This window comes from Callionymus lyra, chromosome 8 (assembly GCF_982586985.1).
Source record: "Callionymus lyra chromosome 8, fCalLyr1.hap1.1, whole genome shotgun sequence".
NCBI classification, from domain to species: domain Eukaryota; kingdom Metazoa; phylum Chordata; class Actinopteri; order Syngnathiformes; family Callionymidae; genus Callionymus; species Callionymus lyra.
In genome coordinates this window covers 17,684,730-17,710,774 of record NC_141825.1, presented here as the reverse complement: position 1 = coordinate 17,710,774, position 26,045 = coordinate 17,684,730, and the positions used below count along the sequence as shown (strand labels likewise).

The 26,045-nt window shown below is 37.4% G+C and overlaps 1 protein-coding gene across 1 annotated transcript in view; it reads right to left on the bottom strand.

Annotated features, from left to right (window-relative positions):
- Positions 1–26,045, bottom strand: part of cdh13 (cadherin 13, H-cadherin (heart)) — a 336,887-nt gene that overhangs the window by 39,622 nt on the left and 271,220 nt on the right. The window contains exon 12 of the mRNA XM_087796847.1: positions 19,118–19,260. Within this exon, the coding sequence (XP_087652973.1) occupies positions 19,118–19,260 (143 nt within the window). The remainder of the gene's footprint in view (positions 1–19,117; positions 19,261–26,045) is intronic.

The following is a 26,045-nucleotide window of genomic DNA, read 5'->3' as shown; positions in this document are numbered from 1 at the left end:
ACGAGTCAGCAGCCAGGATTGCAGCACGTCATGTCAGCGAGACCATCATAACAACCACACAACTCTAGGAAAAACAGGATCCATCACCTCCAACCTATTTCCCCGGGCCTTGCTCTCCTGCCACGGCTCCGACACATCGCTCCACCCCGGCTGGCAGATTCACAGACCTGTTATTCTCCGGTTCGCCCCGAGATGAGAGACGCGAGCACTCTGATTGACTCCCGGGGCCGTCATAGGTAATCCACACCTGCGGGCTACAAATGGAGCTCACTTTCTCTCCGAGTTGTCTCCCTCTTTTATATCTATCCATCATTGAAACATACTTTTATAAGCAACTGTTTGGCTTCTGGCTAACGCCAGCTTTCTCACATGCCGCCGCTCGTTGTTCTCACAAGTTTTTCCTCCTCTGGTCTTACATTTTTCCATGTTTTTTTTTTTTTTTTTTAAAGAAGAGGAATGGATGGAGAGAGTGTGACCAGCAGCACTGCAAGATATACGGATTTATGCCACGGCATGCAAGGCGGTGAACAAAAAATAAAAAAAAAACAGATCTGTTTGCTCCAGCTTAGGGTTTGAATGCAACAACAAATTCTAATCTGTTTTTCTTTCAGTCTAAGAACGTCGCACCGCCACGAGCAAAACTCGAGCAAGGTTAGAAAAAGACTTGAACAATAGTACAGCATATGGTAACATTTCTTTCTCTCATTAAAATAATCATTAAATGCCAGGACAGCTTTAATACCAACAACCAATGGATGGTGCCGTCGGCGGCGACTAGTCAGCTTGGATATTGCTATGATTATTTGCCTCAGCCACATAAAAGTAGATGAAACAAATGGAACAACAACAGAGCGGAGGATGCCAGCAGCAGCGTTATGATGAATGACTCATTAGAAAATGTTATAATACATCATGCTGTAGCCAGACAGTCAAGGAGACTAATTCACAGGTGGGAAAGAAAAGATAAATGGAGGTATATTGTTAAATGAGAAAGGGAGGACATGAGGGCTGAGGGGGAGTCTAATAATATGAAGTGTTTGTGGTGGAAGAATATTTCACTTTTCTTATCGCTTTCTTCAAAGTATTACTCGACGACACGTTGAGAACTTTTTTATTCTCTCTTTTCACCTTAACTTTTGGGTACTAATGTGTTTTTAAAGCGCTTGTTCACCTCAGTTTAGTACAAGGTTGAGAGGAAGTAGTTCCAAGCGAACTATAAGTATATGTTTACCTTGCAAAATAAGACACGTTCCAATAATGAACCGTCTTCAAATTCTATCGCTTAAAGGAAGTCACAGGGATAGCAAAGACGCTCAGACCACCCCTTCCTGAGAAACCTTGTACTTCCCGGGAAAAAAAAAGATGTTTCTTGGGTCTCTACATATAGCCTCTCCATGTCAGTAGGATAATCATGGAACACCTATACAGGGAGGTATCCACAAAAGATGCTTAAGCTTTTGTGTACGTCTGGTCACTTCGCAAAGTACCGAATAGTCTTCGTGGTAAAGTTAGTAAGTAATAGCTATTTGTAAAGCGCCTTTCTACAGCAGGGTCACAAAGTGCTTGAACAATCAAAAGCAACACACATCAGACAGAAGGATTTCTCTCCTCTGGTCCTGAAACGTGTGCAAGGAACCATCAGTAGATTCTGATCCACAGACCTCAGAGCCCGAGCTGTGGTGTAAGTGAAATGTAAGTTCTTCTACTAGAGCGGGTCAGATTTCTTGCTTTTTTATATTAACTGCAGGCGAGACAGCTCCTGAAACAAAACTAATTATGTACTCTCCTCTTTACAATGGATTAAAAGTCTACTTGTGTAGCCTATTGGATTAGTTTTTATGGTTGAGTACTGTTGGAGACACTACACAACACAAGTGGAATTCAACCATATTGCAACAACAGCAACAAAAGCGCAATTCAAGAAATATGCAACCACAACCATGACGCAGAGGCAAGGCAACAGAAACACCAATTTTACTTAAAATTTAGAATGTGTTAAACACATTTCATTTTAAACCTTGTGTTATCTTAGGGCCAAGATGACCCGGAGATAATACAAGAGTTTAGTGTACCAACCTTTTCCCTCTCCCTTTCCACGGGGGTTTTTCCCAATGCATTTAAACATGCCATTGTGTAGCTTTTGCTCAAAAAGCCAGGCTTAGACCCGACTGATTTTAATTTCAGGCCTATTTCTGGTGTCGGAGCAGTTGTCTCTGTTCCTGGATCAGAGCGACATACATGAGAAGCTTCAGTCTCGCTTCAGTAAACATCTCTCTACGGAGACAGCCTTACTGAAAGTGTCCAGTGACATCATGATGTCGGCTGATTCGGGTAAATACACTCTTCTAGTTCTCTTGGATCTGTCCTCGGCCTTTGACACAGTTGATCAGCAGATCCTGCTGAGAAGACTGAGGGATGAAGTGGGACTGTCTGGGTCTGTGTTACAATTGTTCTCATCTTACCTTTCTGGGCACAGTTTTAGTGTATCTGACAATCAAATGAGGTCTGTATCGGCGGATCTGTTGTGTGGAGTCCCTCATGGTTCTGTTCTGGGTCCTTTATTGTTTTTGCTGCACTTGATTCCCCTGGGTAGAATCATTCAGAGATTTCCTGATGTTTCTTACCACAGTTTGTAACAGCCAAAGTGTGACAATCGCAGGGGTTTAAGAAAATAACACTATTTCTGGGTTTCTTCACAGAAAATCACATCAGGAAATTGTAATTTGGGGACGACCACAATATTTCTTTCTGGATCTAAATACATAATTTACAGACAAAAAATAAATAAAATAAAGATCAATGGATTAAATTGAATAAAAGTAAACGCATAAAAAGTTTGATAGCTGTCAGCAGTTGTAGGTGAGTTCGAAGAGATGGGGTTTGAGTTTTGTTTAATTGTGTCTAACTTGTAAATGCATACAAGTTATAGAAATGAATGTAAAATGAAATTGGTTGTGACATATACCAAAAACATTACAGACTATCTCCTAAAGCAGAAACGGAAAGCAGACACTAGTTGCAGGCCGTAAACGTATAGATCTGATATATGACCTCACATATGAGATCTGAGCTAAATCTATTATTTCTTCTTCGCTGAAAGGATAACACGAGCGGTTGATGTATCCCCAACGCTGCAACACTGAATTGACGCCGTATCAGGTTCCAGTCTCTTTCCATCCATTTGCCACCACAAGTCCCAGACCTTGTTAAAATTCCCTTCAGATAACCCACTTCATTCTCCGCCATCACTCATCTTCGTCCTCGGGGCTTCCGCGAACACTATCACATCACAACGGGCTAATCTGATTGGCCGATCAGAACTGTAAATGAAACCGACCAGAGCCAATTACAAAAGGTACACGTCATTAAGAGAGATGACTTCGGGGAGAGGAGCACTGCCGGGGACAGGTGCATAGCTGAGAGAGTGGGGAAATTATTTGGGTTCGGGTTATTGGTTGTTGGCTATTAGAGCGAATGACTGGAGGAGGATGTCCTACAGTGTGCTTACACCGCAAAACCCCTTTTTTTTTCATGTCCTAATTTTCACATAAAATCTGCCTCCTTGGGATATTTTATTGCTTTGATTCCCTGCCAGGAAAAACACTGCAAATGGATTATACTGTGAAAATGCTGCCAGATCCAAATGGAAGGGAAAATGTGTTTGTTTAACAATTTCTGACAATTAAGCAAGAGCAAATTGTCAAACTATGCCAACTGCGAATAATACATTTAAAACCCATTTAAACTGTTTCTTTGTCTCGCACCCCGTCAACCTTCATTTAGATTTTTAGGTCTCTTCTCGACTAATGAGCTGATTGACTCATTCAAACTACACGTAGTTCATTATTAACGAAGACGGAAAAGAAAGAAGCTGGATTTTTCCAAGACATTGTGATGTCGAGGATAAAGAGAAAGAACAGACGGTGACGTCAGTTGATTTACGGGGCAACAAAGCATCGGTATATTCATGTGGTTTTAGGAAATGTAAAACAGAAAATTATCAGTCTATCCTGAAATAATGGATGGTCTGCGTTGTCTCCCTTTGAGATAGGGAGAAGAGCACACTCATTAATCAAGGAGAAGATCCACTGCTTCCCTGCATATAAAGGGGTTTGTCAGGATGGCAAGTTTTTCCATAGATCAAGAGCTACAAGGAGATCAGGACCGAACAGGTAGATTATAAATGAATGAGTAAAGCAACCAATAAATAACTAGTAAAACAGAAGAAAATGTTTAAATAACCATTACTTACTTACTTAAAGAATTATATAAAATATGTATTTCAAAACTCGAAAAAGAGGAAGGCGGAGGAGAAAGGAAGTCCGGGTGGATTGTCCGAATTACAATTACAGAAAAGAAATTATGGAAATAATTATTTTTAATGGGTATTTAATGGTATAATTTCGATTTAATGTTTCCCTTTACGACCCCTTAAAGGGCAACTAAAGTTAAACGCAACTCTCCTCACTCACATGTTTCAAATGTTGACTTCTTCATCTCCAAGATGCAGTAAGTTCCTCATCATGACCATGTTTTTAACTTGTGTTATACCCCGTCTGAAATCTCAGCGAACGAGAGGTTACGAGAGTGGAGTCCATAACGATGTAATAATGGCTTCACTCCTCCTCCAGCCAGCTGTAATCATGCCCGCATTGTTTATACAACGAGTCCCTTGGAGGTGGGGATGTCCGGTATTTATGGTGTAACCAATAACAGAAAAGTGGGTGTGGTTATGATAAACATGATTTCATTTCCAGAAAAATTAAGCGTTTCTACTGGGCGGGGCTTAAGATCATTCTCTAATTTCAATAGAGAGTTTTGAACAAACAGACACACACAGACCAGTATAATAGAGGTCCAACATCTATTTAAGACAGTCTTAAATCAACAAATTGGCTTTGAATTTGGTGAAAGGAGTGGAAATTTTAGAAATCTTCCTGAATTATTATATTAAACATATGGTTTACATTTCATAAAATACAGGTCTTTTGCTTTCCTTGTGCCACTTAACTTCTGCATTATAATGTTCAAGTGATTTTGCATTTGGAGGTCTATAAGACATTAAGATCACATATACCAAAAAACACATTCGCGATTAATAGTTTCCAAATATTATATTATATTCATAAAAAAAAAATATAAACAGGCTTTTGAACGCATTTATAAGCATGCCAGACCAATAGTTGGCAGTATTTGCAAAAAAAAGCCAATTCTAGAAAATGAAAAATGGCACCTGGTGAATAATTCCGAAATTAAATCTCTGTTTATCCATGTTCACACTGAAACACAAGAGTTGTAGTTTCCCAAAATCTTCTCTTTAACCAGTGTTTACCAACAAACACACATTTTAAGGATGAAATATTGTGGCTTTGTGTGGACAACAAGCAAAAATCAATGATTAAGATATTGGTTAAAGAAAAAAACTGATGAAGACAGAAGAAGAAAAGGAGAACAAGTATTTGACTAAGTATTTAAAAAACTTACAAAACAGTTTCTCAGTATTCACTTAGGAGTGTGCGCACGCTCTTGAACAACTGTGTGTGTCTGAAATCTGTGTGTTTACTCACATGCAGTGGCGCTCCCCTTCATGCCGGCATCTGTGTTTGTACAATTTATCTCCCGCCTCTTATGACGCCTCTTCGCTCCTTGGTTAATGAATGAAAAGTCACAGCCCAGTTCATGACTGGCGGACCGCTGAAGCGACATGATATTGAGGAGATATTGTTCCAACATGAGCAAAGGGCTTGACGGCTGTTTATATAAACTCTCATCAGTAGCTGCTGTGTTTTCACACCATCCAATTCTCTTCTGCTCACTGATGCCCCACTGGGACACCAGCTGTTCTCGCATCCTCACCCCCTTCTCCTTCACTTTCTCTTTTTTCTTCCAAGGCTTGATTTGTGTGTTCGAGGATTTGAGTTCACAGAATGTGGGGCTGCCATGTTCATCCAGGCTTTTAAACGTGTTTTGTCGTGACTGGTGTGGGGCATTTGTGTGTCGGCCCCTGTGCCGTGTCGCCGTTCAGTGTTTCTAACCATTCCTCATTCACATGTCGAGCAACAACCTGATGGGTGCAGTTTGTACGACATGCATGAACAAAATCAAATTTTTGACATCCTAATAGACACGTGTCAAACTCAATGCCCGGTAGAGAAAGGTGACATTGAAGTCAAGATCAGCAAGAATCCGGCGATACGATTCCTATCACGAAACAGGGACAACGATATGATATATTTTCATATATAGTAAACTGTAGGAATAATGGTATATTTATAGTATTGTCGAGTACTTTACTCTGGTGTTGCAGATTTTACAGACCACATGACTCTTGATGAATTTGTAACTGATTTCATTGGTTTTGAAACCAAATATGTCCAACAAATCAGCTTAAAAAGCTGCTGTATCCTCTTGTCCTCAGTAATCGCCGGGATTTCATAGTTTCTATAACCGTGGAGGATCTACTGACTGCTGCCATCTAGCGGCCGCAAGTTTAATTACAACACAAAAATGATTAAACACCATGAACAATATACGTTTATTATTGTGAAAATTTAAATTTTCCAAGGTTTTCTAACACAACGAATGAAAGTGACATTTTTCTGTTTTTAATTCTTCAACTGCAAATTTGATCAACAGTCAATACTTCAGATCAGCATTTTTTTTCAGTTTTGACAGTTTCAAAACATTTCAGAATTGTTCATTTGCTAAATTTCCAGAGTTATAGATCATATTTATTGAAATAGAAAAAAATATTTTGGCAAAAATATCTCAAAATAATTTTTTTTGCGACATATTGGTGCCTCGATATTTTCTCACACCTCTTTCAGACATCCTGTTACAAGCAAGCCTATTTGTTTAAAGGTTAAGGCATACTACAGTATATAAGAATATCACATTTAGGACTGTTTGAAATTACACAATTCATTCATTATATAAAACTTTAATCTAAGAGTGCAGATCTCTACAAAGCCGGTACTTTTAAACCTTTTTTCTAAGATAGCCTTCGCCTGTACATTTTGAAACCCACTTTCACAAAACACAGAAAATGTTTGGAAGGATTTTCAGTGCCATCAGAATATTGAATGGTTGAATTTAACATTTGTTGCAATGTTGAAAGGCTGTAAACCAAATAAATATATTAAAAATAGAAAACATATTATTCAATTATTAGAATTAGAACATCTAACATCTAGTAACTAAAATGGCATTAATTTTGAAATTATTCAATTGTTAAAAAATGTAATTACTCACAACAATAAGAAAACCAACAAAACTAATTCAACCTTTCAATATATAAAATCTCGAATTCACAAATCAATAAAAAGTACTGAACCTTTTAAGAATAATAATTCTTGAAAAAACTGTTGAATTTTCTGATAGCACTCACGCTACCAACAAACATCATTTAATTTAATTAATCTAAATTATTTTGTCCAAATGGTAACTTTCAACACCACCTTGACCAACATTTTCTGTAAAGTATTATTATTTTTTGAGTCAATGACAAGCACATCATCAATTAAGATCTGTGGCTACAACTTTGGAACGATCTTCCTCTCTCTTTGCGCTTGATGGAGTCTACTGACTCCTTTAAGAAACATCTTAAGACGTAACTATTTGTTCAGGCTTTTCCTTGATTTTCTGGAACTCCTGTGTTGTTCTCAGTATTATCTTGATCTTCAAAGTATGTACTTTTTTGAGTATTGTTTTGTTTGTTTAAGCGCTTTGTGACCCTGGTCTCGAAAAGCGCTATATAAATAAATATTACTTACTTACTTACTTACTTACTTACAAAGTCATTAACATTTCATTTAGAAAAACAAATGTTAACCCGTCTTTTGTTATGTTTCCCAAACTTCTGTATAAAAAAACACATAATGAAATAAGTTTTTGGCGTCATATATATATATATATATATATATATATATATATATATATATATATATATATATATATATGACGCCAAAAACTTATTTCATTATGTGTTTTTTATATATATATATATATATATATATATATATATATATTGAATGTATGTGAAATTGTATATATACAATATGAACTGACTGGGGCCCAGAAACCTTGCATTTGACGAGTTTTATATTTGTACATGTGACGATTTGTTGAATCTTGAAACCTACAGCATGTATCCTAGTATTAACAGGGAACTAATCAGCCACATGTCCGTCACCTTGTCGTGGACGCTATGCTATGTACCTAATGTTAAACGCGGTCACATCACGTCGCGTCTGCTGGAGCTCAAAAAGCGGGAGGCCAATGAGGAGGGTCTGCTGAATTCTAATGTGACAGAGCAAAATTCTTTGCACCTTGGATGGATGTGAAATTAAATATGACTGCTAGAGTAAGTGTGTGTTTGTGTGCAGAATGTGTGTAAATATCTGACAATCTCTCCGTGACAGCTCTGCATAATGGGTTCATCATCTCTCTCTTGGAAGACTGGCAGCGATGGCTGGCTGTCAGGGGCACAGATATCCTCCTCCGGTGTGTGTGTGTGTGTGTGTGTGTGTGTGTGTGTGTTAGATGGCGCACTTTATTTGTCAACTGGTCGTGTCCATCTTTGTGCAGAATGTCTACCAATGTGCCGCCTCATTGCTATGCTAAGTGCCAGGAACGTGTGTGGCGCTGGTATCTCTAATGAGATGAGTGATTCCGATGCTTGGGACCGGTTCTGAGACAATGGTTTTATTGTTCAGTGTCTGTCATTCACTGTTGTTTGTAGCCTGTGCAGCCTTGTCAGGTAAATTTAGATGGATTGACCCAGGATTTGGACCCGCAAGCAGCAACGATGTGAAGTTTCTGAAACTTACCCGAGGGCCAGAGAGCCACAATCTGAGAGATTGAACGTCAGATTTGCAGCCAAAAAGTTCAACTTTGTTTGCTCAAAATAAATAAATATACAGTTTCTATGCGATCATACTATTTAAAAATATAACTGGTAAAACTAAATGACAAAGTAAGTTCATATACTGTATTATTCCAATTATTTTAATGTATGGCTTAAAGTTTGTTTTCATAGAAAAGGAAAAGTGCTAGTTACACAAAATTATTTTCAGCAATACAGATAGCAGAATATTTTTGAGACTCCAACAGGTCAATAAAGAAATGTGATTTGTGGTTTCTATTGTGTTGCCTCTGGGTCAAAGTGAACGACCTCCACAGCTGCATATGTATGTTCAGCGTGACCCAGAGATAACACAAGGGTTCAACAATCAGGATGACCTGTCGGTTTTGTTGTGTAGTGGAGCAGCCATGACCGACCGGAAAGACATGGAACATACATAAAACATACATCAGTGTTTTTCAACCCTTTTGGAGCCAAGGTAGACTTTTTCCATTGAAAAAAATCATGAGGAACACCACCCCCCAAAATATTAAAAAATGGTACTATGTAGATCTCTTTTTACGACTGCACATCAACTAATCGGTCCAATAACCATTTGATTGACATACAGAGCAGCCAATCTCACCTCCCTTCTCTTTTATTTGCAGATACATCTTTTAGCGTCATCTACATCACTAAGATGGCATCTTTTAAGGGTGTAAAGTGTCCATTGATCAACACTCAACTTGAAAGCGCCAAATGATATATACATATTTGCACACTGCTAAATGTGGACGCACTTGTGCACTCAAAATATTAAGTGTAAGTGCAGAACATATATGACATGGGACACACCACAGATCCCTGTCCACGTCAAGCCCATAAACACCATAATGCAGACGCCAGTCCATCATAAGGACAAAACAAACCAGGCACAAACAGAGAGATGTGGTGAATGCCTACTAGGGCTGCACGATTAATCGTTAAAAAAAAATCTCGATCTCGATTCCTACTTATAGACAATCTCATTTCCAAGTGACGACGGTTGTTAAAATAATTATAAATTAAAAAAAGCATTTCGATCCGGGACGTCACCTGCATAAAAACAAGCGCCCCCTCACAAGCACCCCACCCTCAAAAAGTGATCGCGGCGGAAAAAACGAGAGCAGTTGAGAGTCTGAACAGTTGTGACGGAGTTGAGACTGAGAGAAAAGAAGGAAATGAACTCAGCCGACAGTGAGGATGATAAACTCACTGTAACGCTCCTTCAAAAAAAAAAAGGTGCTTATTCCGCTGTGTGGAAGTTTTTTGGATTCAAGGCGACACAAACCAAAACGACGTAACTTGCAAACAGTGTAGTAGCGGCACCGCAACAACTACCTCTCTCATCACCTTTACACATGTTACACATAATCATTTTTTCAAAAAGGATTATTGTTAAAATTATGCAAAGGTTGTGTAGATAAGAGAAAAAAATCATTGTTTTTTGTTCAATCAATATTTACATTGGGGAAAAAAATTGTGATCTTAATTCTCAGCAAAAAAAACATGATTCTCATTTTGTTCAGTATCTTTCAGCCCTAATGCCTACCACTCGGATAGGTTTTTACAACTTTAATCAGGTCTACCACCCGTAAAGGTTTCAATGACGGACACATTTATCGTAACTCCTCCCATTGTTCTTTGTCTCATCCCTGGCAAGATATATTGGCTCCTCAGACCAGCTCCTTTGGAACTGAAGAAGCTTCTTGGATAAGGTTAGGTTAGGTAGAACTTTATTCTACTAAATATTTATTTATTATAAAAGTTGAAACCATAGTTCAGTTGCTAAACTCTTAAATTCCTTAAATAACAATTACCTAAATGAATGTACCATGCACGTCATTATAGAAGTGGAAAAAGGATAATAGCTCATTATGCTACCGGACTGGGTGGGACGAAGAGAACCTGAGACCAAGACCATAGACCTTCCATTCTCTGGCCATCAGACTGCTAAATTAAATTTGACCTGAGCCTTGCACTACGTAAAATATTATGTATTTATTCTATTTGTAACATATTGCACTATTTTTAACTTGTTTATATTTATACTTTTATATACATTAATTATTATATGCAATATTTAAAAAGTTATTTATTTATTCTGTTTCTACTTTATTTCACCATTTTCAACGTATTCATATTTATACTTTTTATATATACATTCACTCTGCTGTGTTTTTCAACGGTTGCCAAGCAACGGAATTTTGTTGCCAGTTTCACTGCTGCGTTGTTCTGTGCAATGACAATAAAAGAAAGTCTAAAGAAAGGGATAGAAAAAGACTCTGACTCTATCACTCTCTCTTCTGCATCTGCGATGTAACATTGAAAATAGTTAATGGTATTTCAATAGCTGTGCACTTTTATCTGAAACAAATGTGGCCCAACATTATGTTAACACACGGAAACCTCTTCTGAATTGACTCTGATTCAATTTGTATCGATGTCTATAGTCAGCTCCTCAAGCTCGTCTACTCACCGAGGAGCACATATGCTTCCTATATTGAAACACTCGTGATCGATCTCGACCCTTGGTATCAGCGGGGCAGGGGTGACGACATCAAGAGGAAACGGTGGTGGCGAGGGAATCGAGGAATCTTGACCCGGCATAATGGCAGTGTAATGGGATTTGCTCTGGAAAGCAGATCGTTGCTCGGTGCCTTCATACCTTCTGTTCTCTAACACTGGCTCATTACTCCCGAAGCTACAGAGTCATTATCCCTGTGGTGTTATTACCATCTTTCCTTCACAATCACTCTTTCATATACATGTTTAAAAACATATTCACGAGCAGCTGTCTATTTTTATCAGGCCACATCTCTCTGGTGTCCTCGGAATACTGATTCCTCCCTGGATCAGAAGTTATCTGTGCCTCTCGCATGCTTTCAAGAAGTCTGAGATCAAAGTTATCTCCCAAGTACAATGATACAATGTCACATATTTTCTAAATAAATGTAAGCGCATTGAATAGATATGGTTATAAATCAGAAGGCAGGAAGTGCAAGCACCAAGATAAATGTACTAAAAATGGAAAAAAACAACAACTGGCATAGTCTGAATAGAGTGTGAGAGAGGAGAGAAGAGAGTATGCTCAGGTGGATTATGGGTCTTATTACAATTGCATAAAGGGCTGAAATTATATAAATGATCATCAATTAAAATAGTATGAATTTGAATGAAGTCGCCCTCCCCCACTTAAACCTTTACTAAGAGGTCAGTAGTAGTGATGGGTTTATGAGGCCTCATGAAACAGCTGATAACGTCTTGTGACACTATGTTTTCAGTTTGAAACGCAACTAGAAAAATGATGCCAAGGGTTGTGTCTCTTACGCTTAATATTTTGAGCGCACAAGTGCATCCCGATGAGCAGTGTGCTAAAATGTAGTGCTCAATTGGGGCACTCAAATGGTTAGGAAATTGAGTGTGGATCAATGAACACTTTCCACCCTCAACGAAACTTGTTAGTGACGTAGGTGACGCTTAATGGAGGATACGTCACTGACGACACATCTTCGGAGCAGATAACGGCGTAAATGTCTTGAGAAAACATTAATTTCACCACAAAACAATAATAAAACAATGAAACACAACTTAATAACTTGTTTCAATTGGAGAAAAGTGCTGTCAAGTGTCGGCGATAGTGTTCTGGCTGGCTGGTTGTAATCAGCGTTAAAAAAGTAGTAGAAGAAGAAGCTGTCGAGTCATTTGTGTAGCAACAGTGTTTGATTTGAGACAGTACTACCCTGTCAAAATTTGAGCACTGTGCAAGTAAGTTCACTGTCATAGTGTACTGTAAAGCAGTGCACTTAGAGAAGTGCGTGATTTGAGACACAGCACAGGTGTTATTGAATAAGTGAATCAGAGCCAAATATTATAAAACAAGGAGTGCCATTTGGTGGTCTTTGTAAATAAAGATACTGTATCGTGATTCCTCATCAGCTGCTTCATGAGGCTTCGTCAACCCATTATTACTCAGTAGTCAACATTCTCATTTTACAGTAATATGTCGAGTGCTTTTGAAGTCTATAAGACATCATGCAGATGAAGTCAGTCAAACGAACGCATCTTATATACAAAAATAAACACTGTTCTTAAATTGATTGTTCACCCAAAAGTCAAACTTCACTCATTTTCTTCTCACCCTTATGTCGACTAAGGATTGGGATTTTTTTCAAAGTAATCTATTCTTTTTCTTATTATAGCAAAAATGTACATCCATTTAAGTTAGGACTGGTGCTCAGGTTCAACCTTGTCCAAAATGACTTAAAAACATCAAAATATCTAAATACTGCTGGAATAAAAGAAACTTAAATATAAATTTACAAATATACAAATTCTCATGTCGAGGCTTCAATACAAGATGGAGCATTATGGAGGTATTTTGAGGTTTGTAAGTTTGTCTTTTTGCACGAAGATAAAGAGGAAGACAACTGAGCTCCAGGTGCTACATTAAAATACATTAAAATACATACATTTTTGTCTTTAACTTTAAAAAGGAACAGATTGCTCTGAAAATGATCCCAACCCTTAGTCCACCTTAAGGTGAGTAGAAAATGAGTGTTAAAATGAAAATGAATTTTGGTTGAATTATCACTTCAACTCGCTTGTAATGTCGTATCATAAAATCCAAATTTAGATTAGATTTTCCAATTTATTACACTAATTAAAGAGCTTTGTAAGCCCACAGTGTTTTTGATTGATCGTTTCATCTGAACACTGATGCCATACAATGTAAAACTTGATATTAAGTGAAGCCCATATGTGCACGTCAGAAACAACCGCACAGCTGCTTAGTTCAGGTGAAAGCCACTTCAATTAACACCTTTTTTTTTTTCAGATCTTGACAGGGGATCGCTTATTTACAAATGTGCCATCCTTCTCTCTTGGATGTCTTCTGAAGTGTGTGCGATCATAGCAGCTCTCCTCTTTAAAAAATACTTTTCTTTTTCATGAGGTTGTAATTTTGAGTTCCCATAGGAGCGATAACTGAGGACAGCGATGTGGTGAAGAGGTGCGTCAAAAATCAATTAAGAGAACATGTCTTTAATAAAAAAAAAAGAAAAAAGCATTAGGATTCAAACGACTATTTAATAGTTTAAGATGTATGCTTCTTATCTGAAAACGATATTGCAGTGTAACATCACGAGGGGATTCCAAGTCTGAACTCTTTCCGTGAAGACATATTTCATGAAGTGGAAGACAGCCGTCGCTGCGAGTGCAGACAGGATTCTCAATGAGTTTACTTCCAGTCCCGCTGGAATCGGGGGCTAATTGAAAGATAGCTCGGGTCAAGTGCGCTGTAAATGTTTTCACTTGTCGGTCAGTAATGATTCTTCAACACTTTCAAGGATTCTCAAGGAGATAATTATAAAAGTTTAATGCCAAGTCTTGTGTAGTAAAAAAGTAGCAGAGTGGGATTCTAACGGTTATGATGCATAAATCATGGATGCTAAATTATTAGCATCGCTTCATCGACAACGAAGAGACACTGATTAATTAGTTTTGTTGCTTTTCACACGAGAAATATGATCCTTAAATCATTTTCTGAAGACGAAGGACACCCTCACTGGTGTTGAGGCTGTCGCAAATACTTAATTATCGTCTTAGTCTTGTCTTAACGTTATATTATGTTGACTCCCCGTCTTGCCCAGTCTCAGACGACAATGGTGGTCTCTAGGTACAGTATAGTGGACTGTGATCCTTTTATGATCATCAAAACATCTGATATTTTAAAGTGATAATTATGGAAGTGAAATCTGACACCAATATGATGAGAATGTTTTGTCTTGAGGTAAAAAAAAGTCTTGACCTGATATTGTCCTGGTATCAATGCTATTTGTTCTTTATTGTGTCGTTGTCTAAGCTGAGACGGTCTTGACTACGAGTCTAAGTGTTATTTATTACTGACTGATAACACATGCATCTGAACATTCAGGTAGTTTAGGAACTCAGAAACCATTACCACTTCCATTAAACAGCCAAAAACTTAAAATAAATATTATGTATTTATAATTTTCCAAGTGAAACAAATATTACATTTAATACATATTAGGTATAATATAATTTAATGAAAATGAAAATGTGCTTTGTTGTGCTTTGTACTCAAAACGTTGACCATGTCCTCAGAATAAGATCTTAATTTACATTTTCATTGAATTAAAACATGTATTTACAAACATTTCTCTACACCTAGATTTTTTTTCCCATTAAAAGACATTTGAAAAGCCTACGGGATGACCTTAAGACAAAATAAAAATACTGATAAAATGCAAGAGTTAAAGTTTTGTTCGTGCACCTGTCTTGAATTTGTCTTGAATTTGTTTTAAGTCAACTTAACATGTTAACATTTATACCCCCGCATTGAAGAGGGGAGTCGGGGGGCCACGGCCAGAAGTCCCTACAGCACCGGGAGGGCCGCAACAACTCCTGCTCAGTGTGGCATCACCCCCAGTCCTCAGACCTCAAAGCACACGGAGCAGCATGAAGCCACCTTTACCCTCAACCCCCTGCTCAGAAGCAGACCCCCCCCCCAACAGACGTGAACACAAGCATGCTGGGATGAAAAGTGAGTGCATGCAGGTCTGTCTGGACCAGAAGTCAAACCATGACGCAAATTTATATCCAACAGCCATGAAAACCAGATTAAAATCAAAGTAGATACAAGTTCATGACTTAAAGATAAGGTAATACAATGAGATTATGGATGACAACAAATATAATGCTTTCCAATAAAACAGGAATGAACAATTCAATTTCCTCAGGGGCCACATTAACTACTTTGACTGTTGTGATGGAACGTCAGGACTAAAAAAGGGGAGCGACACATGGCTAAAACACAAAATCTAAATCTAAATATGTAAATAATAGGTTTATAAACCTTTCATAAAAATAACAAAGCAGATATGAAATATTTGTTTTCTTCTAAATATTAACAATATTTACTCAAGGAGTCGAAAAAATAAACAAAAAAAGAAAGAAAAAAGACCTGAATATAGAATTTAAGGAAGTTGTATGAATAATCTTAAATGGTCTAGAATGAGTACAATAATAAATACAAAATAAAATCTATATTCGTCAATGTTCTATACGGATCAGTTTACTCCGACATCATTAGGGGCCACTAAAGTACAGTCAAAGGGCTTCGCGTGGGCTTTACCAATGTATGCGGTAGATTTACTGATGTCTAGGTAAAGGAGTGTGATGGGGAGGTCAATAAAAACAGACTAAATAAATAAATAAATATAATAATATTATAAAAGAGAGTTTGTTTGTCCTTTGACGTCGACTGGTACAATTTTGGCCCCAGACTTGTAGAGAAATGTGAAAGAAATGTGTGAGAAAAGTACATTTAACACAGACAGAATAAGAGAAGGCAAAACTAAAAAAAAACCCAAAAAAACAAGATTCTTCAACAACAATAAGGGATTAAAGATAAAGAAAAGTCTATAACTCCAGATCTCTCCTGTGGCATCTCCACCAATCTCCAGCTCCTTAATCCTCTTGTTCATCTCACATTTTCCTTTTTTTTTTTAAGACTCCCCTGCCTCTTTTACTTTCCTTGCACTGAATCTATTTCCAGTTATCTCACCCCAGCCCTTTTTTCTTCCCCCCTGACCCTCCCACCTGTCGCACCTTCTACTCCTTTCCCATCATTACCTCTCTTTCAAAGCTCATCTTTCTCCAGCTGCCAAATTCACCAGCACAACAGCGCTATTTTGAAGCCCACTAATAGAATCTCTCAGTTCTTCTAATGGATCCGTCAGAATCTTGCCGAGCTCCAGAGACCAGATAGATTGATAAAGAGTAGGGCAGAGATGGTTAGCCATCAAGGGAGGAGAAGAAAAGAGAAAACCTACGGATGCATGGGGATTTTCGAACTTCTTATCCGTAGCACTGGGAGTCTCAGAGAAGCCGCTGCATATCCAGCCAGATTGAAATGGTTTCGGTGGAAGATACCTTATTTTTTAAAAGCGGATTCAATGCACTCGGTTATTTTATTAGCTTTGGTTTTTTTTTTTATATTTCCAGATTTGTAGCCAGTTGGAAAGGCACATTAGAATGTTCCAATGCAGACTTCTGTGACAGTAATTACGGCTAGTTTTGGACCAAAATAATCAGAGACCTCAGGGAGGAGCTGGATTAAGTGTGATTCTAATTCATTTTTTCCCAAATTGCTTGGCGGACATCAGGGCTATTTTGCTGGTAAATTATGGACGGACGTGGCTGGTGTGCAGATGGATTCACTCATTGTGCGGTTTTTCTCCAATCTCTCTCTCTGATGCTTTTAAAGAGGTTTTATCTTTGTTTAGAAGACGTTGACGTTCAAATAAATCATGAACCAAAACTGATCCAAACTAAACCAAATTTGCCAAAAAAAACAACCCAACAATTTCAGGGTAAGTAACTCTGAGTCAACGGGAGGCATTTTAAATTGGACATTTCAATTGCTTCTGGCACAAGCTGTATAACAACATAGCACTTAACTTGCCTTAACAAAGTTTTAGGCAAAACTAAAAAGAAATTTCAAAGTCACAAAAGAAACCACTATCAGCTGCTGAAGTTGAGTTAATTCAAAACACACTTTATAAATATTGGTTTATTTATGTATGTATGTATTTACTAAATATTTAATCAAATTGTCTTGCAATTGACATGTCTCTTGCACTACACTTTTATTCTGAAGGTCTGATTTCCTGCTTTTTTGGGTTCTTTGTGGTGGTTGTTATAGGATATAGGTAAAATATATCACATAATGAATGTAGATTACAATTATTAATAAAAGATTGAATCCAACAGGAACTGATACTTACACCCGAAGCACATGGAAAACTTTTATGACCAATCTTGTGACTGATCATGATTCACCTGAAGAGCATGGGAAGAATAGAGTGATGCCTTGAGGGAGTCACCTGTCCCACCCATGACTCTTGAAACAAGAGAAGCGATGACCTAATCTGCCCGGAGATGTGATGCACGAACACCAGGAGCCAACCAGATCAGAGTTCCAGAGAACCAGGGGTCAATAAGGGGGAGACCCGCTCGACTTTGACTGTAGAAATGCCACTGTTTGTAAACAATCCGTTGTCAGTCACTCTAACAAAGCACTCGCTATTGTCACTGACCCAGAATTTCAAACTTGTGTTCGACTCCTCTGTCTAAGTCAGAATAAATACTCTTTGATTTTAACAGCTGGTCTTTTGGTAGTCTTTGAGGTCGTAGGTGGAACAACGAACGTGAGGGTAGAGCAGCGGGATTGCACTATTCCTACATTGTTAGTACACGATCGGGGAAATCGTCGATCCATTTGGGCATGAGCGTTGCATAACAAAAAACACAACTTTTAGCATTGATTTTATGAAAGATAAAGGGAAAAATAAGTCATTGTGTTTATTCCATCTACTGGTACAATCAAGATAACTATTGAGACTGTCCAGGGAAAGTTTTTGTTGGCCAACATGTCCGTTTAAGCTCAGAGGAAAACATGACGTGGGCTCCGCAGTTGTTTTGTTTGTGATGAAGGATTTTAGTGAAAAAAGTTTTTCTTGCAAAACATTGGTTTATTTTGAAAGCTCAAAGTTTATCACAGGCTAAATAATTGTGTCTTGTTTCAACTCGTTCAAAACTTCCTGATGTTAAAGAAAAAAAGGTAAAAAACCTGAAAACTTAAAGTCAGCGCAGATTTTCCGGATGTGTACTGACAGTGGTAACTCGGCTCCAATTGATCTCTCGGCTGCGTTTGATGGCAGTAAAGATATTGTCAGATCTTATTTTCTGCTGTGATGATTGTTGTAGGCCTGTATCTTTATTTATCCTTTTTTATTCATCACCTTGCAAAGCATTTATATTTCTTTGATCTATTCTAGTTTGTTTGTTTTCCCAGAAACATTTATTTTATTTTTATCAGTGAGTTCTTGTTGCAAACAACACTTTTTTTATTTTCATTTATATTGTTACCTGGAGCATTTACAAATTCATTTTTGTTTAATGTTCATCTTTTATCTCTATTTCTGTTGTTTCCCGGTACCGTTCATTTTTCATCAAAGTTTTGGTTTTTGGTCTGAGCAGATGGCGAATATCAACATTTTAGCCTCACTTCTGAGACATTAAAGCGAAAAATACATTTAAAATAGCCTAAATTCTGACGCAAAAACACAGTTTTCAAACAGGATAATCTTAATACAATACCATAGTTAAACGGTTGTCCAAGCTTGTTAGCCGAAATCAGCAGGCACTCACCATTATCTGTAGCGATGAAGAGAGCTGTGTATTTATTATCGTGGACATATGGAGACTCTCGGTCCAGAGGGGCAAAAGTGTCGACAGCGCCCCCGACTGGGTTCACACTCAGCCAGCCAGCCGGGTCCCGCAAAACAGCATACCTGCGAAAAAAAACAAAACATGAAGGTTGTTGGGTCTTGTAGAACTCTTTCAAAAGGAACAGTCAGACCCTCCACGTCATGGTTATGAAGTTATTAAAAATGTGATCATCAATTCATCAAATTATTATTTTTTATAGTTCATTATCAGTTAGCACGATTTTTCATCCTATTCCAACTGACCAAAGAAAAAAGGCAGTCGAGACATATTCAAACTCACACCCACAGGATCATCAATTTACTTCTGTAGATTCTTTGACAAATAGAGTAGACAGGTTGTCCTGAACTGAAATAGAAAGGTTGGACCTTCTTGCTTTGAGGTTGCAGTGTGATCATCTTAACAATGACATTTAAGGGCAACCAATGAGTTGATTTATGTGTCTCTAAAATTGATCTCGGACCTCTTGTACTCATCAGTATGAGTGGGCGTGGTTATGGTAAACTAAATTTCATCTCCAGAGCTTAAGCACATTTTCTAATGTAAATATCTTTATTAAAAGAGAGTTTTGTCCCAACAAACACATATTGATGAGTACAATAAAGGTCCAACATCTATTTACGACACACTTAAATCAACATATTAGTTGCCCTTTTATAGTAAAATATATCATGTTAGGTTATTATGTATTCAAGTTATTATTAAGGAAGTTTCTGACATTCAACAAAAAAAGTAAACATGTGTACTAGTTGTGTTATTGGTTATTGTAGCTTTTTTTTAAAAATATATTTAGTGAAATAAAAAAGATCCTCATAAGTATTTGTCCCTGCTTAACTTAAATGCAACACTATTTAATATACATTTTCTACAGACAGGCTGGTAAGGTTTCATGAAACAGTGTCATATTATACACAGCTCAGAAGGCGGCGGCCATTGTTCATAAGTGATGGGAGGTTTCACTAGAATAGCTGTTCAAAACAATAGATTATATAGAAAATAGTGCCATCTACTGGACTCTGAAACAAGGCTTCATGAAGCTTCATCTACCATCAGGGATATTTAAACTTTGTATATATTATATTCATCAACTTTTCTTTCTGTTTTGACCTTGCTACATCAGTGTTTTGTTTTTTTAAATACAATTTTTTTTTATCGTCGCTCTTTTCTTTTGGCGTCACGGTTTATGTGGCGCCTTGGAAAGTAAAATATCTCATCGTATGAGTAACAGTCTACAGCCGTCGAAACAGTATTTGTTTATAACATAATCTGTCATCATTGCTTCTGGATTTAATAAACATAATCGTCCTATGAAAAGTGTGTGTCCTTATCCGACTGTAGCATCTGCTGCCAGTCGCTGGGATAAAGATGATGGAGAACGCCCTGAAGAGTCCTGCTGGAAAACATCCAGGCAGCCGCAGCCTTGAAAACAAGCCGAGGAGTAGATCATGACCTGGCTAATGTGCCCACACATCCAGCCTCTGATGAATCGGTAGATTGGTGATTGGAAGAGGCTGGCATCTCTCCTAATGTCACAAGTGATTGATGAAGAAGCAGCGAGAGCTCCACTCTTCCCCGAGCCAAGTATGCACGAGTAGATCGGAGTGTGCGAGCCATTATGTGGAAGTGTCTTAATGCACGCCGAGGCTGCTGCTGCGAGTGTCTCGAGCACTCGCAAGACTCTTTCTTCACAACAAGACTGCTCCGTGCCAAAGTACTCAGCGGTAGACGAATTGTCTCTGAAATGGACCTCCTCAGCTCACGGAGCACAACAAAGCCTTGAGAAAATGGTCTTGGCAATCATCCTCGGCTGACACCTTTTCTCCTCTTCCTCTTGCTCGCACGCCTTCTTGAGAGCGCGAGGAGCGTTAACTATTGTACGCGGCACAAAGTTAAAGTGTCTAAATCAAGTGTTAATAGAATAATATGTCGACAAATAAACCACTGTACAACAGGAAATGAATAATCTTTTGAGATATTTAAGGGAATTACATTGATGAAACACGAGGGAAAAAAAAAAAGAAAAAAGAAAATGTCTTGACATAAGATACTGGAACTTTTAATGAACATATATTAAGAGAAACAAATAAATTAGAATGATTAAGCTAGGAGTAAGAAATTAAATTTCCTGAAGGGCCATTAGCAGTAATTTGATGGGAATACTTAGAGAAACACTTGATGACCTAAATCCATAAATTAATTAAAAAAATAAATGGACAAAAACTAAAAAACTAAATTAAAAGAAAAAAGAAATTTGAACAACAAATGCAAAACTGAAAAAAAAAAAACCCGAAAGAATTAACCTTTCCACATGACCATGTAATTCTTATTTAACATAGTTTTTAGTTAAATACACAATTCAATAAAGAAGCTGAGTTTTAGGGGGTTGGATTATAAGTGGGCGATGAAACCAACACCCATTTAGTTCAAAGCTACGGTGGTAACCTGAAACTAGAATTTAACACACTTTTAACTATGATGATGCATTTATATCAACAAAGAGTATATATTTGTCAATCTGCTAAAACTTACAAGCTTCCTGGTCTGACGGCGCTTCATGATTGGCTAACATGTGCGGGTTATTGCTTTGATTGGTCACCGTACATGACTCTAGCTTCTTAGACAAGTATGCACCACAGAAGATGTTTGTATTGGCAAAGTCAAATTTAGATCAAATAACTTGAATACGAAATCTGTCTGTACTACATCGAGGATACAGATCATTTGCCGAACTTGCAGTCCATGTGATCACAGTCATTTAAATAGTGGCGTTAGCTAGTTACTCATTTCTGATTTGGCTCATTACTGTGAGGCGTCAAAATACAAAACTCAGTTCCAAAAATGTCTATTATTTAAATCCAGGGTTGAAAAAATGCACAATAAAAAATTGAAACACTGGTATATTTGAAAGTTTAAAACAAAATTGATGGCGCAGAGTACGAGACGATGACTAACACACATGCTGTATATATTCTTACACACATATACTCACTTTCACACACATATACTACCATAAGAGTGAGTATATATATGTGTAAGAGTGAGTATATATGTGTGTAAGAGTGAGTATATATGTGTGTAAGAGTGAGTATATATATATGTGTAAGAGTGAGTATATATGTATGGAAAAGTGAGTATATATGTGTGTAAGAGTGAGTTTATATGTGTGTAAGAGTGAGTTTATATGTGTGTAAGAGTGAGTTTACATGTGTGTGGAAGAGTTTGGAACAATCTTCCTCTCTCTTTGCGCTTGATGGAGTTTACTGACTCCTTTAAGAAACATCTTAAGACGTTTTTATTTGTTCAGGCTTTTCCTTGATTTTCTGGAAGTCCTGTTGTGTTATCAGTTTTATCTTGATCTTTAAAATATATACTTTATTGAATATTGTTTTGATTGTTTAAGCGCTTTGTGACCCTGGTCTGGAAAAGCGCTATACAAATACAAATTACTTGATTACTTACTTACAATATGTGTGTGAAAGTGAGTATATATGTGTGTAAAAGTGACAACATGTGTGTGAAAGTGAGTATATATGTGTGTAAGAGTGAGTATATATATGTGTAAGAGTGAAAATATATATATATGTGTAAGAGTGAGTTTATATGTGTGTAAGGGGTGAGTATATATGTGTGTAAGAGGGAGTATATATGTGTGGAAGAGTGACAATATGTGTGTGAAAGTGAGTATATATGTGTGTAAGAGTTCTAGAATGAATTTTGTCCTGTGTGGCCCCTCATAGAAATTAGTGTTATTTAATCAGGCTGTTAACATATATTTTTATTATTCTATATATGTCAGATTTTTACTGTTTGTGCAGTTGACAGTTTTTTGCAGCCAGCCTCAAGTGGACACTTGATGAACTGTTCCTTTTTTCCATCTTTCTCAATTTAGTATCTAAAAGTTTCTTCTTGTTTTGACCCTGGTAAATAAACTCTTATGAATCATCTTCATCTCTTAGTATCTAAAAAGGCACTGTAAATACAAGTAAATAAAAAGATGAGTAAAAAAAAAGCTGTTGCGGAATATCAGCGGTGAAACTGATACTTTGTGGAGGTTGTTAAACGAGGAGAAGTTGATTCCTTCTGTTGATAGATTGTTACGCCTCCTGAGCTGTGAACATTATGACTGAAGGGCTCTTAAATATGGCCGAGTAAATGTCCTTGTCAGTGGAGTTGCTTTTAAAGTGCTTTTCCATCAGTTTCAAGTGGTTCACGGAGACAGATGTTCATGAAAACGCGTTCACATTATGTGATCCGCCATTCATAAATGAATGCTGAGTAACCTGATAAAAGCTGGTTCATTTAGAAACATTAAAAAAAAATGAGCGTTCATACACAGTTCAAAGTAAACTTTTTTTTATTAATACGTTTGAATGAATAAAAACATTTCACTTCAACTAACTATCTTATTTATTCCGTAGCACTTTTTGAGTTAATGGAATTTGCATGTCGTGACCACTTTTCTCTGTTATGATCCATTAAAGTCCATTAGATTTCAGAGGAAGGAATTTGTGGATCTTGTCCGAAGCACATCAGAACAACTGCTAATCTGCCACCGCCATTACCATTCAAGACACAATCATACGCCTTATTTGGAAGAGTTTGGTTTTTTTTAATTGGAGAGGAATATTGGAGAAAGAGACACACGGGGAAAAGAGGAGACGAGCAAAAGGGATGAATGGATGTGGAGGAAAATACACAGTGAAATCCAGTTCAAAGATTGTATTTAGTGTTGCCATCCGACCAGTTGCTGACCCAGATTGATACCTTGGCCAAATTTTACTCGGTTAAAACCTTTTTTTTTCATAATTGAAGATATGAAATGCTAATTCCTACCCAGACCTCATGCAAGACTTGGTCAAAGATGGACAAACATGTGCTGTGCTTCTGCTGGCAATGAAACCCTTCAATCATGTGCAGATCAATGACACATTTTCACTGGAATCCAAACCTTCCACAGGAGACCTGCATGATTGCGATGGTTTTGGGCTGACTGGGAAAGTGCCGTTGGAGACAAAACAACAAGGGAAATGAATTTCTTCTTCTAATCACAATTCTGAATTGATTAAAGGGAAAAAAAGAATTAAATTAGACTACCCATCTTTCCCTGCATGAAGTGCTGTTTCTGTCTCAAATTGGTAGTTTCAACAAAATTAAAAATTCACTCATTTTCTACTCACCCTCATCTTGATTAAGGGTTGGGATTATTTTCAGAGTAATATCTTCATTTTTAGAGTTACATGCAAAAATGTATGTCCATTTTAATGTTGTAGCGACTGGAAGTACTTCTCTTCGTCCAAAAAGACAAAGTTAAAACCATCCACAAACCTCCGTACTGCTCGTATGTAACACCCATCTCTGTATTGTAGCCTCGACAAGAGGAATTGTTTTTTAGAAAAACTTGAACAAGTGTTTATTTTAAGCTATGTAGCAGATTTCCAGTCTAGTGTCTACACTGGAAGCATTAACGATATTTTCTCCAAGTACTCCCTGTCTGTGTAAGATGTTTTTACCTTTAAGCTTAAAATGAAAACTTAAAATATAGACTTGTTTATTTGTTTCCGACACTATTCCTGTTGTTGGGGCTTCAATACAAGAGGAACGATCAGTATGGAGGAATTTAGATGTTTTAGAGTGTCTTTTTGGATGATTAAAAAACTGAGCTATCTTAAAATTAACTTGTATTTTTGCCTATAACTCAACATCATCTATAAAAAAAAAGTTACTCTGAAAAGAATCTCAACACATAGTCGACATGAGGATGAGTAGAAAATTAGTGAAATTTAGCTGAACTATCACGGTAATATTCACGAGAGATTTATTTGCGTAAAACTGGTTTATAACACAATAAAAAAATCTGTTCACATTTCTTACGGCTTTCCTTGTATCGAAACATTGATTGGCTCCTTCTATGCTTCCTTGTACTTTCAGTACCAACCAGGAGGCATACGAGGAATCTAAATATATAGTGTTGTACAAAGAAAACAGATTCAATGGACCGTTTCAAGAAGTATAGACTGGAAAATAGTGAGTCAAGAATAAAAAGTTCTGTTGAACTCCAGAGGCTTTTGAGTTCACTAGAAACTGGAAGCTTCAACTTTTGCTTGGGAGAGAAAGCGAAATGAATTTGCCTTTTTATTTTTTTATTTTTGTTGGGGCAATCGCCGGGAAGTAAAATATTTGCTCTTCAAGGATCCTCCTTCAGCAATCCCCGGGTCTTATTCAAGCGGTGACACCCGCTCGAGTCTTCATTTTATTCAGCCTTAGATGTGATTGATGGAAGTTTGGTTGGGTTCTTTTTTGCTTCTCAGGTCTCTGGAGCCACCCACGCTCACCTGTTCACGGTTACAATCATCACAGCAGGGGGTCATCAATTCAACCCGCCCACACTTCAGATCCAACCCACGGTCAATTTCTGCAACCAACTGGTTTGTTTTTGGTGTTTTTTAAACAAGACGATTTTTAACTTTGGCAACCAGATTATTTTAGCTTGGTTTCTATTCCACCTGGAATCCTCTTTTTTGTCAGTTTTCTTTGGTGATGACACCGCATGATTAGTCGCACAAAAAAAGGCACGAAAAAAATAGTTTGATTCAATAAAACGAATGAATAAGAGGTGATTGAAGTAATTGAAGGGAATTAACAGAGGATTAAACAGTTTAGTACTGTTCTTAAAAAGCAGATAGATGTGAAAAGAATCCACCAACCCCAATGTGACGGACCAATTTCCTGCGTTAGACCTGATCATAATTCTGCTCTGTATCAGTCGAGAGCAGCCGGTCTGTACCGGGGATATTAATGTGACGGTGCTGAAAAACGAAAAAAAAAACCCAAGCAAGTTCATTTCACATCA